General features: G+C 39.9%; 1 protein-coding gene across 9 annotated transcripts in view; it reads left to right on the forward strand.

Moving 5' to 3' along the window:
• The window catches only part of LOC139934666 (puratrophin-1-like), a 112455-nt gene that overhangs the window by 67559 nt on the left and 28496 nt on the right, over positions 1-16400 (forward strand). For all 9 annotated transcript variants that reach the window (XM_071929001.1, XM_071929005.1, XM_071929006.1 and 6 more), the window contains 7 exons: positions 657-756; positions 1184-1288; positions 2499-2615; positions 8106-8353; positions 10267-10405; positions 12762-12887; positions 14405-14596. In XM_071929001.1, the coding sequence (XP_071785102.1) occupies positions 657-756; positions 1184-1288; positions 2499-2615; positions 8106-8353; positions 10267-10405; positions 12762-12887; positions 14405-14596 (1027 nt within the window). The remainder of the gene's footprint in view (positions 1-656; positions 757-1183; positions 1289-2498; positions 2616-8105; positions 8354-10266; positions 10406-12761; positions 12888-14404; positions 14597-16400) is intronic.

Genomic DNA, 16400 nt, shown 5'->3' on the forward strand with positions numbered 1-16400 from the left:
TGAATGATTAAAATCTGTTAAAGACATAAAAATAAAATAAATGTCATTAAAAGAAGAAGTCATTTTCGTTGCTGGGAGGAAAAGAAAAAAACCCATTCCCACCTACCCTATTTTTGGTGGCCCGTTACACCAACATAACATAATTTTTTTATGCCTGTCAGAGACTGAACCCAGTTATACTAAGACAAAACAATTGCACTGGTTAAAAGCTGAACAATAGAGTTGTATGGACAAGTATAAGTTATAGGATTACTGAGTTATGAGGGGGAATCCACAAGACCACAGGGCTTGCAGCTCAACATTTTGACTGGACCAGGATTGTTTTTCTTCTACAAGACTAGATTTGGAATGAGAAAAAAAAAATATAAAAAAATACATGAACATTAAAAATTTGAATTGTTTCATCCAAACAAGCACACTGGGGAAACAAACGATTTTTCTGCCAACTTTTCAAAACTTGCTAATTTACATCCCTAAAGGTCAAAATATGGTGTTGGGAAATGTAAAGTTATTGTAATCAGTTTGGTTGTCTCTCTTGTTGAATAAGAGTGTTATTACACCAGCCAGAGTCTTTTTCTTCCAAAACAAAAGTTGTAAAACTTCCTGTGTTTTTTAAAAGTTGTTGATGGCAAGTCATTTTATTTTGTGTTCCGCAGGGAAGAGGTTCGATCTAAGGGACTCTCGGTGGCTATCGACGCAAGATCTGCCCCAAAATCAGCCGTCGAAATTATCGCAGAATCACTACAACTTCTTGAGGTAAGTTTCAGAACTGTGTTTTATTTTTCCTTCTACTATAGTAGTTTTTCAAAAGGCATTTCATTGTGAGGTATTATTGTACACCTCAGTTGTGGTAAGACCAACTGGTAATATCTACTTAGCTGTTTAGATTGTTTTTGTAAGAACTTGTCTTGCCATTGTTCTACTGCTGCAGAGGAGATTTTGGAGTTCGGGGAGGAGGGACTTCTTCAAACTTCTTTGTTAAACTGAAAAATCGCGAAAAGTGTGTATCAGTCTCACACCTTTGCGTGGAAAGGTATTGGCAAACTAGGTAGAATGCCAACATTTTGTTAGTTAGCTCAGTTGTTGGAGTGCTGGCACATGCGTAAGTTGCAGGTTAAAATCCCACGCCCAAAAGTTTAAATTTCAATGTTCTCACTTCTGCAATTGATTTTTATCCCCTCAGGAAAGTCATCCTGGAGCAGTCCACCAGGCAGTGGTCCTCATAGATGCTGATCCTGTATTGAGCCGATTTGTTACCAGCCATTCCAAGCCAAGGGTCAACTACAAGGTTATTGAATATTTTAAAAAGATTGGGTTCAGCATCAGAAAAATTATTATCAAATAGAGCCTGAAAAGTCCATAATAGCAGATAATTTTAGCATTTGGTGGACGCATTACGATGGCCTTACTGGCTTTTGGTAAGCTTAACCACAGTAAATTCCTGTTGTGTTGTGTTCACCATATCTCAAAGGGGCTAATGTACAATCTGTATATGTTAGTCAGCCCTTGTAGTCTGTCCTCATCTTTCCCAAAGAACAAATATCATGCCTGAACACAGCCTGAACAGATGCCTCATCCAGAGCGCAATTTCACCGTTGCACCTTATAATAGAATTTTGCTTTTATTTCCCATGGATTTACACACGAGTCTGAGGTGGGGTTCGAACCGAGGTCCATGGAGATGATAGGCTGGAAAAGAAACCAGGTCCCAAGTGTCTTTATCAACCTGTCTTGGTCAATGACACAAGTCCCGGACCTGAACCCACACTTATGACAACACAAGAACTTGGGATTGTTGCACTAGACCCGCTCAGCCATGAGGCAACCACTGAATGAAGATTCACAAAAGTTCCGACTGAACACTTAGTGATGTCGGGATTTCACTTTACATTTGCTTTCACATCAGTAGATAGATAGTGAACTGGAGGTCACTGAGTCGCCATCAGTGAAACACACTTGTTGTTTTGGAAGCACTTTCATCTTTTAGGAAGTTATTATTAATTGTCTCCTGTGCTCATTAAAAACGAAGAGTGCAGTGGCAGGCAGTGGCGGGCATTGCTTAGATGTCAGACTATTATGTGTAAGAAAAACAGGCAGTCTTGAAGGTGCTTATATACATGTACATCTAGTATTGGGTTTGTCGTGAAACAAGTGTGTGCGGCTGCTGTTTAAGTAAGTCAAATTCATTTAAAATTTGATTTTCATTGTGTTCATAACTAGAATTTGACATTGACATTTGACCTCCTTCCGTATTGCTCATTATAGAATGAAAACCAAAATTTTACTTTGACAAGTTTGCACCATTTTCTATGAATATTTCTGGATGTGCGTTTCAATATCATAGTTTGTAATGAGTGGCACCCGCAGAGGTCGCAGGATCAAATCACAATCTTTTGAACTTTTCTTTGTTTAACCAACAATTGATTAAAATATACCCACTCAGTTTCCCATGTGGTTTACTAGATTTTTAACTTTTTTTTTATTCCTGTTATATCTTAGTGTGAAGTGGTACATTCGTTAGAGAAGCTTCATCAGCATATAGCGGCCGATCTTCTAACACAGAGATTCGATGGAAGCTTCCCGTATGATCATGACAGCTGGGTCAGGTTTAGAATGGTAAGTCTCATCCAAGTTTCTCTAAAACTCCTTTTTTTATCAAAAAGAAAAGTCTGTGGTGCAGGAAATTTGTTAAACCATCAACTTGGATTTCTGCGTTGACTTGTTCCTCACTTCAGTCAAGGCTTGAAAACATTACACAAGCTATTTTTTTTTTTTTTTTTTTTTTAACTCACTCTGACCCTACTTTAACCCAAGGTTGTGACAAATGGATATTTAGTACCAAAACATGTGTTTATAGCTGAAGCTTTGGTATATGTATACTTAATATTGTTCATAGCAAAACTGTAAAGGGGGCCACTTTTCATCCATCACATTAAAAGTTTTTCAAATGTTTTTTTTTTTTTTTTTTTTTTTTAAATCACCCTTGATCTTTTGCCAAATTTGACCCCCAAAAATAGTTTTACCGTCCTTTATTTGATGGAAATTTCAGGGTAGTTAAAACAAATCTAAAATGCTATTTATAGTTTAAGCTTGCATGTTTATTTACGTGTTGAAACCCTTTCTGTGAAGAAAACTACAACCATTGGAAAATGCTAACGTGACGGAAGCAAAGTGGTCCCCCATTATTGTGTTTCTTGTCAAATCCATAAACGGACTCTTCATTTCAGTCTTGCCAGCGTCCCCAATGTTGTTCTTTCTGTTTAAATTACTGGACTGCCTACAGCTCTATGCTTCGGTTGCACCATCCAATAATCTGTGCTGGGTATTCCAAAAATAATCACCAATGTCAAGTTTTATTTTGGTTGAATAAATACCCCCAACCTGTCAACATTCTTTTAAGAATTCCAGCATATCCGCTTTTCAAGATCAAGTTCCATTTGGGTTGAAAAAAAGTTCTGTTCACAAAGAAGAAGAAAAATCACCAATTACCCCAGTGATTGGCTTTTTAGTTTTGTTTTGTAAATACTCTCAACCCCCCTGTTAGTTGAGAAGTATCCCTGTAGAAACCTTTCTCTCTGTGTTTGTTTTTCTTGGATGAATTCCTCCTTGGATTAGGAAATTCCTCCTGAAATGAAGTCCAGTGGTCCCCGAGTCCCAAGTTGGTATGTGAGTGAACTCCTGGGAGACTTGGTAGGGTAGTCCGACAGTCTACATTGCTGGGTGATGAATCCTAAGTCTTGCTTGGTTTATGTTGTGGGAGGAAGCTGAAAGTTGTAAAGATGGAGGCTTAATGTTCTGAAGCTAGACTTGATTTTTTCCCCTCTGATTCTTTGATCAAACTAGTAGGAATGTCTGGACTTTGTTGGTGATGATTCCTGGTTTTGGGAAATGAACTAATCTAAAGAGTGGAGTTTAACCAGGGATTAAGAGTTTAACCAGGGGTTAATAAAGTTCTGTGCCCCCCCCCCATTGATTTGTCTTTGTGGGCACTTTTAAAGGAATAACACAACCTGATGATTCCTTAAACCAAAGGTTAGCTTTGCCTTTACGCTAACTACGTTTAGTTTTCTGCTTTGACACTATTGAGTACAGTCTTTTCTTGAATTAGTGGAGAATATTGTCATAAAGTTCAGCAAATGGCTTCCCTACATCCTCCCAAAGAAATTCTCTAATATGAAGTAGGCCTAAGCAACATTTCCTATAGTTGATGAAACCTTCCTCAAATTTACCCAAAATACTTTAGTTGGGCACTGCCCTCAATAAACACTTTCGGGGGGGTAAAAAAATAAACCAACTATCTGTCATATTTATCAGATAAGTTTAGAGCGATGGTTTTTTAAAACCCTGTCATCAGATTGTAATTAGAAACATAGCCGAGGGCTATTTCTGAATTAGCTTATAATCCAAAAGGAAATATGACCACAAGATTTCTTACCAGATACATACATTGAATCTTTTGTGAATGACCCCCAAAGGTCATCACAGCACTGACCCTTAGGGGTCACTCCTGAGGGACCTTTAAAGCTTTCCCCAATTTTCCCTAATTTTGAATTGGGTTACAGGCCTGTATGCTTCATTTTTGAAAGGGCAAGGGCACCAAGGCATTTTCTCCTTGAGCATTTTAAGGGCACAAGGGCAATGACCAGGGGGCATGGAGGCAATCACCATTGTTGTCTCCATCAAGTATTTGTGGGATTGAATCTGAAACTTTTTAAAGAATCATGAGCCTTTTAAGGGCACAAAGGCAGTGACCAGGGGGCATGGAGGCAATCGCCTTTGTTGCCTACGTGAAGTATTTGTGGGATTGAATTTCAAACTCTAAAGAATCATGAGCGTTTTAAGGGCACAAAGGCAATGACCAGGGGGCATGGAGGCAATCGCCTTTGTTGCCTCCGTCAAATATTTGTGGGATTGAATTTCAAACTCCAAAGAATCCAAATCAAATCAGACTCAGATTCTCTCCCCCAAAAAAATCCCTCAGCTTCATCTGAAAATACTTACAATCTTCCAGAATCAAACTGTTCCTGATATCAACACGTAAGGTCCGAGGAAATCCAAGGAAAGTGATCAATTGTAGAAAAATTATAAGCTTCCTTTCTGGGTTTCAAGTGATGAAAAGTAAGTAACTCTGCAAGACAAAAGTTATCCTGAGACAAAAAAGTTGAATTATTCATAAAATAAGACTGAGAGGACATCAAAACTTTGAGACAGTGAAACAAATATTTTATTAACAAGTTTTCCTGTGTCTGAGACACGTCCCGAAGACTTTGTTTTTCCCCAGAAAAGGCTGTTTCATTATGTAAGATATAAGAATTAAAGAGATGCTTTGAATTCCTTCAGTTTTTTATCATCAATAGTTTTTCCCCTTAGTTGACTGTTAATGTTTTACTACATCACTCTTCCATCTAAAGAAACAGTTCTAAAAAGTATAGAAAACCAGATAATACCCCCTGGCAGTCAAAATAAGGTGAAAGCTATTTTTGGTTGAAAAGAAAGGGGGGATTTTTGTGGTCAGTTTAGAGATGTTGAGAATGTTCAGTTCATACCCCCTCTGCGTTGTAAAGAGGCTTGTGGTATGTTTGTCATGTTATTGTTTTGCTTTTTTGTGTTTCTAGGTAGGGATAATTGTTTTGAATATTTGGTGCAGATTTTGTTGATGGATGTAGTGTTTGTTGTGATGGTGGTTTTGGGGAGGTTGGGGAGGGGGGGTCTTAGTGGCCGTTCTGCTGAAATTCTGAGCATTGCGTTCTATGCTGTCACTTGTGGTTATTACTAGTGTCCAAAGTTCAGACTCACCTGCAGCAGAAAACGTCTTAAGGTGTGATTTTCAGGAGCTTCAGGGATTTCTTTGAATGGGTTTAATGCAGCAAATAGTGGCGAACAGTTTTCTGCTAAGCATATTATGAGTAGGATGCTCGTCCAGTATTGTACAGGTTGAATGGTGTTTTGGTTGGTAACTTTGTTCTGGTAAGTATAGTTTTGTTGTGCTTAGCTACCTTTTGTGCTCAGCTTTAAGCAATTGGGCTCGGGTAGTAGTTATAGGGAGCAATTGCTCTAGGGCTTGTTATTGTTCCCCATACATTTTGTAAACAATTAAAATGTGCACTATGTTAATATGATCAAAACCACCGAATACCTTGGTGATCACCCCCATTGTTTTAAAACACTAAGCATTCCTTATTGACTTGTGACATGTGACCATGACGTGGAGTGTCTTGGAATGCAAGTACACAGTCCTGTGTTTGGGGTCCCCCTCTTGCATAATCCAGCCCAAGGAACTTGGGACTCTCTGTGTGGTGGTGGAAGGACAAATCAGTTAATGGCACTGTCAACAACAAGGAGTTGGCTTCAGTAGAGTCTGCAAAGGGGATCCAGTGGGAATCCTTGAGGGATATTATTGCAGACAGGGGTAGTCCCAGCGTGGTTGTAGGCTTGTTCATTATCATTGCTGACCTCCTGTTTTTAACCATCAAGGCAGGCCGGGCACAATCACTGACAAGGACCTTGCTTGGATGTTAACATCTAAGTCTTTGATTATTGAAGAGGTGTCCTTAGTCCTTTTATGCAGAATCAACGGTAGCCTGTGGTTCTCGGGGGTGAAACATTCACAGAGTCTCTCTGCGGGAGATATTACTGGAGCCCTTTTGACAGTCACACAAGGAGGTTGTTTATCCTTTACAAATCATCTTTGGATTCGGATTTCAAGAAGGATTTATAAACAGTCCATCATATAGGCCTCATGTTTTTCCCGACACCACGGTGAAATTGTCTGCGGAGGATTTGCCTGCAACCTTTTTAACTTGTTGATGCAAAAGTTTGGGTGTCGTGACCTCGGCTCTTGTGAACTGTTCCGAGGGTGTGCTTTGATAACTTTTAAAGTGGAGAGTTTTTGAACTTCAGTCTGGAAGGAGGAGGGTGTGGTCGCTCTCTGTTTTCGTGACCAGCATCCTGTTTTTCAACATTACACTCTGCGGCTATACTACTCAACCCCAATTGTTTGCTGGGATTGAATTTTGAGCCCAAGAAGCTTGAAGTCAAAAAAGATGTCGTAAGGTGTTGATGAGAATCGTCTGAGCGTGAATCAAACGTATCGCAGCGTGGGACCTCAGATGACGGAGCCGATCTACTTACAGCAACTACCGCGGATGTTTACGGTGACCTCGGAGACTAATATACCCGCTTTGCTGCAAAGGATCATTTAGATTTAGCTGGTTAATCAGGTATTTAGTGCAGAGACTTGTGGTTTATGACTAAACACAAATTAAGTGGAGTGGCACTTTTAAGAACTAGGGCAGAGGAAGATGGCGTACCGCCCGAAGATCTACATCGAAACTGCAATGGCAAATACAAAAAAAGAGGGCACAGGAGTAAATTTGCACAACTGCTGCAATGTGTTATGTTTTAGTTTAAGTTTGTCCTATTTAGCTATGCAATTTATAGTTCGATCTTCATTAGAAATCAAAGTCTAAATTCTGGTTCATCAATCCATGGAAACAACTGTGTAATATTAAACCATACTGCACGGTCTGTTTGACTGCCTGCGTTTTGCGCCGTTTTAACTCCACCTATTATGCTATTTTAAGCTGTGCGTCAAGTTTGCTTGAAGATAACTTCATTTACGCCTCATTGGATGGATATAGGATGGAGAAGGGCTTTATTCTTCTGTTTTCCACTTGTGCTTGTGTGATAACTTGATTAAAATATAAAAAGGTTTGGCAATACGCCAAGGCAGTATTTTAAGGTAACCTGTGAAGTGTTAACATTTTTAAGTCTAAAAACATTTTCAAGATATCTGTTTATTTTATCTAGATTTCATTGATACCATTATCTTGCTTGTTTACCAATGAAAAGTTTTCTATTTAGTTATCATATGGTGTCTGCCCTATCAACTTTCGATGGTACGTTATGCGCCTTTCATGGTCGCAACAGGTAATGGAGAATCAGGGTTCGATTCCGGAGAGGGAGGTTGAGAAACGGCTACCACATCAAGACAGTGGGTAGCAATACTCAAATTGAAAAAAAAAAAAAATCTATTATTCTTTTGACTAGTCAACTTTTCTATGAAGCCCCTAAATTTTGATGTTACTTTGAATCTTGTTGCTATAGAAACTAGAGCCATTCATCTGTGGTTGTCAGAGTGCTGCTAAATTCCTCTTCACCTCCATGGAGGAATTCACGATGAGTGGTAACCCGCAGAGCGCCAGTGAGATCAACCAGGCCATTAAGATGGTTCATCAGAAACATCAGGATATATACCAAGATGCTCGGCTAGCGGGTCTACACCGGGAGGGAGACGGAGTGTTGACCGCTCTCCGGAATCACGAAGGACCTCTTGCGGTGACTAAAGATTTCCAGTAAGTTTCGTTTCAATTTGGTCTTACTATTTTTGTCTTGTTGTTGTCTATGATGACTTTTGGTCGGTGAAGATTTTTTATTGTACGCATGTTTAGACAGGTTGAGAAACCCCTTGTACTGTCTTAATAGGTGAGGTTTGCAGTAGCACCAGGGGTCGATTTCACAAAGAGTTAGGACTAGTCCTAGGAGATACTAAAAATTAATGGCTAGTCCTAAGTTAGGACGAGTAACTCGTCCTAAGTAGAGATAAGACTAGTCTTAACTCTTTGTGAAATCCACTCCATAGACCTTATCGCAAATACTGGGTATGCTTCAATGGATGTGGAACGAGGTGCATGCTGGTCTAGCTAGCGATCAAGTTTGATCGCTAGCTAGACCATCATGCACCTCATTTAACAGTTGCACAATGGGTGTTTGTGAAAACCAGTGGTTGACAACTCAATGTTTCGACCAGTATGCTCTGATCGTCTTCAGGAGAATTTTTTCAGAACCAGCAACTCAACGGCGATACTCACATGGTGCTACCGCAAATCTCACCTAATTATACTCCCACCATTCAAAGTTTCAAAACTCCCTATTATCTGTTTATCCGGAGAGAGCCCCTTGTGGTTAGCTTGATTACGACCCTTAAGTATAAATAAAATGCCCGCTACTATTTCAGGTCTTAGAGGCGATGATAAACCAAGCTTGGATTATAGAGATTGAATGAAGCAGCTGGGAATTTGTCTTTGAATTGATTGATAGATAATGAGTCAGTTTCCCCCTTTAATTAAAAAAAAACAAGAATCTAGGAAGCATTTGAAGTTGTCGACAATTCACAGCATAAGTTAGATCTTTCACAGAACAAGTTTTTCAAAGATTACTTCTTGAGTTTGTTTGTCTGTTGCTGTTTTGGAGAGCTTTACTAAACATCACACAATTTCAGTCGGATCTCTATGATTTGATAGAAAATTTTGAATGTTGTAGATTTGATCTAATTTAGGGTTGGACGAAGAGAAATTGACTAGAATGGTAGTTGAATCTGCGACATCCAGATTAACTTGCCAGCTACGAACTCGGCTATCGAGCACAAATGTTTGCAGTCTCCCTATTCTGACAATATCTTTGTCAGATTTTCTTCTCATTTTTTTTTTTTTGACACTTGGATATATTTATTCCCATGAAATGAGTAACCTTAATGGTTATTTTCATAGTGAACAATACCCACAGTATATTCTATAGCGGATGCGTAATTAAATAGAAGCTATTTTTATCAGATTATTGACGTGCACTTGTCTGACTCAAACCGCTGGCTGGATGCTTAAAGGCACTGCACACCTTTGGTAATTGTCAAAGACCAGTCTTCTCACTTGGTGTATCTCAACGTATGCATAAATTAACAAACCTGTGAAAATGTGAACCCAATTGGTTGTCGAAGTTGCGAGAGAATAATGAAAGAAAGAACACCCTTGTCACACAAGTTGTGTGCTTTCAGATGCTTGATTTCGAGACCTTTAAGTAATTACCAATAGTGTCCAGTGTCTTTAAGGTTCTCTGATCAACAAAAAGCTTTAAATCTACTCTGCCCTCACTCGCTAGGATCGTGATATGATTGTTCATGTTTCTTGAAATGTGTTTCTATTTATGGCAGAAATTTTAGCTCTACTCTTTGCTCCGTGTTGCATGAGGTGCCGGTAACAAATTAATTGGTCAGACCAGAACTGAAAAAGTCTGGTCTGTGAATTTAGGATACACTTAATTTTCAAGCAGAAAGTGTGGCAATTGGTTCATAATGAAGTGATAGTGATTTAACATCAACCTTGTTGTTATGTCTGGGCGCCAATCAAATCAATTTTCTGTGGTTTTCAAACCTCATTTGCTGATTCTAGCAACGCATCATTTCTGTGTGCTTTTCTTCATTTTTTCCCCCCAGGGATGCGATGGTGTGTGTCAGCACCCTCTTTGACCAAGTTCATCAGGCGTGCACTCAACTCGACGAGCTTGCAGACAGACGACTCAATATTCTCAATCAGAGACTTCTGCTAGCCGTCTTTGAAGAAGAAACAGCGGATGTGAGTGTTAAAAATAGCATCATGAAAGTCCTGATGATACTGAACGCAAATCTTGATGTCATCAATTAACAGTGAACTGTTCACCCCAATATTTTCAGTCTATTTTGCAAATCTCCATTTTTGGTGTTAAGATCGCCCTGTGTAGCTGTTAAAGTATGATATGCTCTTAATTGGGTTGTTTTTGTTTTGTGAAAGTCTTAACTTTTAAGGCACTTCCTGGGCTTGAATTTGGGGGGGAAAACCACAATACTGTAGGGGATGTAGCTCAAAATGTCTGCGTAGTGAAAACAAAATAGAAAATCTTTAAAAAAGTGAAAGAATAAATCCGCTCTTTGATCTACCCCTGTGTTGCTGTCATACTTGAAATCTTAAAGGAACACGTTGCCTTGGATTGGTCGAGTTGGCCTTTGAAAAGCCTTTGTAAGCGTTGGTTATAAAATGCATATGATTAGAAAGATATTTTAAAAGTAGAATATAATGATCCACACAAGTATCACTCAAAATTGCGTGGTTTTCCTTTTACCTCGTCGACAAACATGGTCGGCCATTTATGGGAGTCAAATTTTGTATTCCCACAAATGGCCGACCATGTTAGTTCGTACAGTAAAAGGAAAACCACGCAATTTCGAGGCAAACTTGTGTGGATCATTGTATTCTAACCATATGCATTTCATAACCAATGGTTACAAATGCTTTTCAAGACCAACTCGACCGATCCAAGGCAACGTGTTCCTTTAAACTCCATCCAGTTGGTGAAACTCACACATCTCGTTCCATCATAAACTTGGTAACAAGAAATTGATAAAAAGTTCCTTCTGTAAATTGGGTAAAAGAAAGTTTTTCATAAATTGGGTGAATGAAAGTTTGTCATTAACCGTGTAAAAGAAAGTTTCTTTCAAAATTTGGTATAGAAAAGTTTTCATTGAAGTTAACTGAAGAATAATATAATTTGTCCTTCGGATGGGACGTAAAGCCGTTGGTCCCATGTGTTGTGTAGCGCATGTAACAGAACCCAGTGCACTTTTCGAAAAGAGAAGGGGTTCGCCCCGGTGTTCCTGGCTGTGGCTGCTGTATGCGCCGTAGCACCTAAACCCTTATAATGTGCTAAATAATTGGGTCGTGGAATTCATCACTGTAACAACCTATCTTTCTGAAAGTTTGCATATACTCAGCGCCTTGAGTACCTTGTTTGGTAGATATATGCGCTGTATAAGACTTTGATATTATTATTATTTGTTATAATAGTATAAGTTCCTTACAAGCTAGGATCTGTAAAGGTAATGGAGACTGGGGTGTGTGTATTGTCTTGGGTTAAGAGGACTTCCTTTGGCCTATTAAAAATAGCACCGGTTCTTGAACCCTGCCTAATTTCACTTACAATGGGGCTCAGACAGTTTGTTTGACCAGCAGTTGGAAAACACATCCAAATTGATACAGTCAAAGCTGCAGTGTCAGCACAAGTGTTTGACAAAGACTTTCTCATCAAGGCAACTTTCTTTGAACTTTGGCCGTCTTCGTTGTTGTGTGTGGGGGCCCAAACAAACATTGATTTAGTGTGGCTGAGCAGAGACTTAATCAAGGCATTAGAGTTTACTGTTGACTTGTGACGGATCTTTTATAGTCTGTCGTTTTCTTTTCAATAATGGCTTTGTTGGAGGTAGAGGTACACGTGTGTATAATGAACTTAAAAAGTTTTCAATAGATGTATTTCTTAACCAATTAAACCAATCGGCGCATCTTCATGGAAAATCAGGCTGACACTTTTTTCATATGAAAAACGACAGATGATCTGTGTTTAATTTATGTGAAATCTTTGAATTGGGAACATAATTTTAAATAAACCTTTTTCTTTGGCTTTGTATGTCATGTATTGACCCAATTCACCTCACATCACTTGATAAACTTTGCATTTGCGATGTTGTGAGACAGATTCCTCGTATGTTACACTTGTATGTTCTCGTATGGTCCTCAATGTACAGTGAGCATTTAAGGCGACGTTCATGGAATCAGCGTATGCAAAAGATAACCGGCATTTTGACTAAAAATGGCAGACAACTGGCAATTAAGTAGCCTCATATGACGGCAGTACAAAGGGTCAAAAGATGCTAAATAGACAAGCCAATGAGGCCTGTTATTGGACCAAGTTTATACCTCTTCCGAAAAACACTTGGGTGTTGTATGCCAAGGGGTTCTAACATAAAAAACACCAAGCGTGATTGACAAACGGAGTGCTTTCACCATTGCTAAGGATCAGTTCCTCCTGCAACCAAGGATACAAGCTAAAGTGATTGTTTCCCATCAGTTAATGGATGCTTTTCCTGGTGTTTTTCCCCCACTCCCTGTTCTCCGCTCACAGGTGACAGAATGGATGAGCAATAAGGGAGAGCTACATCTCGGTAAAATGAAGGAAGACCAAGCCGAATCGCTGGGAAGTGTTATCGCCATACAGAAGGAGTTTGAGAAGTTTTACTTCACTGCCATGGTAGGTGTGGGAACTGGTACAGTTTGAGTTTGGATGGGATGGAAAGTGTGTGGGATTGGGGGTTAATTAACATCAACCAGAGTTGTTAGGTTGGTTCTTGCCATAATATTAAGGAGTTTGAGAAGTTTTACTTAACTGCCATGGTAGGTGTGGGAACTGGTACAGTTTGAGTTTGGATGGGATGGAAAGTGTGTGGGATTGGGGGTTAATTAACATCAACCAGAGTTGTTAGGTTGGTTCTTGCCATAATATTAAGGAGTTTGAGAAGTTCTACTTCACTGCTATGGTAGATCAGGGAACAATAAATGTTTGAGTTGGACGGGATGCTTAGGGGGACGGCAAGTGTGTGGGGATTGAGTGGTTGAGAAGTATTCTGGCCACACGACCCCCAGGGGTTGATTTTACAAAGAACTCAGATTGATCGTAACTGCAATTCAATTTTAGTATGATTTAACAATACAAATCACTATGGTGATACTGACAATTTGTCTTTCGATGAATTTTTTCACTTTGTGAAATTGACCCCTGGTCATATATGTGTTGATGTGGTGTCCTTCGCAATTTAGCTTCTCAGCTGGGATTAAAGATGATTAGACTCCTAAATTATTATTTATTGTATCAAGAGAGTTAAGGAAAAAACAAATATATTAAGGGTCCTGAAAATAAACACATCCCTGGACGTAAATATCAACAGCCGAGTGATCGTAATAGCACAAGGTTAATTTGTTCGACAAACAACCAGTTGAAAGAGTATCGGTGTGTACCTCGGTTACCGAGCGTTGTTAAGGCATCTACAAGGATACAAAGTAGCAGAAGTTTGTTTTCTTCAGTGATTTGTGTTGCAGATGGCATAGATACCTAGTGAAGTGATCGGTATTCAATGACAGAGAGAGAGAGAGAGTGAAACGGACTTAGTTTTTAGTGTGTCAGTAAGTCAAAGGTACCAGCCGTCGATTTCACTAAACTCATTCTTACTTAGGATAAATCTTAGGACTTAGGACGAGTTATGTTCTCTATCTGAAGACGTAGGACGCATTGAACCCATCCTAAGTTAGGACGGGTTACTCGTCCTAACTCGAGATAGGATCAATCCTAGCGTTTCGTGAAATCGGCCGCAGGTATCTAATTACAGAGATGCCATGGAACCTCTGTTGCCCTGGTATTGGCCTTGATGCCCCTACACAAGTTTACCATAGACTTAAAAGATTTTTGAATGGAAGTGACCCTAGGAAATAGCGATCCCTGCTCTGGAGTGGGGTAAGCGGTAAAACCCCAGTTGTTTTTGGTTTTAACTGTGCAACCCGAACCCCTAAGAATTTGGACACAGTGTGAAATTGTGCCAGGGTAACCTTGGGGTAAAAACTACCAGGGCCTCCCTGAGGCTTTGTTCCACTGGGAAGAGATACAGTATAAAAAGGGCTAAAAAAGGGGGGCGTGTGGGCGTGATAAAGCAAATCATTGTTGGAATTGTTGTTATCGATCATACTATTCACAATGTTTTTATATTGTTTCCATAGCAACATATTGGCCGTGGTGAGGATCTCTTAGAGGATGCCCAGGTCCTTGCCGAGTCCTGCGAGACGGAACGTTCCGGAGTCAGGGAGATTGCTCGGTCCCTACGCCATCAGCTCAAGCTGTTCACCGACAGACTGGAAGACAAGAGACGCTACATTGAGGATGCAGGGAAGCTCTACACCATGCTGGATAAGGTATTTGTGTGGCTATGAATCTGAATCTCTGAAATAAGTAGTCGACAAACCATTCTAATGGAAACATCACACAATTTTTTTTATAAAGAAGACGGTGAAGAAATTTTAGAAAAAAAAAGCCCCTGTAGGGAAAACCCATGCAGTCAGGTATAAACTGAAAAAACCCAATCCACATTCACGGTGCCGGTCCAGGCTCGAACTGGGGTCCATAGATGTGAAAGGCAGGTATAGAAACCACTGAGCTAACCTGACTGGAGGTTAAAGCAAAGGGTCAACAATGGTAATTGTCAAAGACCAATATTCCCATTTTAGTGTGACCCAACAAATCCATGAAATAACGAGCCAGCTCAATCGGTTATTGGAGACTCCAGTGAAAAACCCCGATTATATGTTTCACTGTTTTCAAACTCAGGATCAAACAAACTCAATTGGAGGTCTGTAATGTTTTTGGATGCACTTCACTTGCTGGTACTTTATTAATGGACAACAGGTGTCTATGAGGGATGGGCTTTCTGTCTCTACTGACACCCAGGCAATCGATTGACACTGTCAATACAATCCAACGCTCAGGGTGTTAAGATTCACCTCGCCTTCCCCCCCCCTCTCCCGTTGCTTCGTTAGTGGACTAATTAGAGAGGAAATTCACAGTGGCTCCCGTTAATTCAATCCAGCACCAAAGGTGTGTGCTCCAAAAATCTGGTTCATACCTCCTACATGACACCTCGGGCCATGGGGTGGATGGAGATCGCCCCCTCGGCTGTGATGTTTATAATGACTTATCTCCGACCCTTAATATGAGTTAATAAATCTCATTGATGAACATCATGATGGGCGTTGTAGAGGGGGTAATCCCCTTCAGCACCTGAGGTGATGCCGAGATGATGTTAAAAGATTCACACTTAAATTTCCTACATAATCCCGGCGGTCACCTTTGGCGATCAGAGAGTCACCTTCGCTGAGATGTTATGACATAAGTATCGCCTTCCTTGACATCATGATGGGCGGTGTAGAGGAGTAATCCCCTTTAGCACCTGAGGTGATGCCGAGATGATGTTAACAGCTTTACACTTCAATTGAGTCCATAATCCCCGACGGTCACCTTTGGCGATCTGAGAAACACCTTCAGTGTGATGTTATGACATAAGTAGCGCCTTCCTAAACTAAATTATCAAAAATCATAAGTTGTAGTGAAAGACATTTCTTTTTGGGGATAGAATTATCGGCCGGTAATTTTTAGCACCACCTCAGGTGATGGAAGGATTATGCAAGGATTATGTGTAAGATGAAATTTGTCATTTGGTTCCCTTATCCTTTTCATCACCTTTGGCTGTTGGAGAACAGTGCATATGAGTTTCCCTCTATTGTCTGGTGAATTTTTTTTTTTTTTTTTTGGGGGGGGGGGGTTGTTAAAACTATCGGCTGGTAATCAGTTGCACCACCTCAGGTGATGGAAGGATTATGTAAGGATTATGAATAAGATGGAATCCGTCATTTCTTTCTCTGATCCCTTCCATCACCTTTGGCTGTTGGAGAACGGTGTAAGTGTTTCTCTTCTTGACTGTCTGGTGATTAAGCCTCCTTCAGTGAGGGTTTTGTTGGAAATTTAGTAAACATTTTGTGATCGCCATCTCTGATTTTCTCCTTAAAAACCAATTATAGTTTTGAGTGGAGCAATTTATTATTAGTTTTTTTTCTTATGCAAATTCGCTCTGAGCAAGGCTTCAAGCCACTCTTGACCAGGGGCTACAAGAAGAAAGAAACTCTATGAAAGAGTTCCACTTAATATTGTCACACTGCTGGAAAA

This window comes from Asterias amurensis, chromosome 3 (genome assembly GCF_032118995.1).
Source record: "Asterias amurensis chromosome 3, ASM3211899v1".
NCBI lineage: Eukaryota > Metazoa > Echinodermata > Asteroidea > Forcipulatida > Asteriidae > Asterias > Asterias amurensis.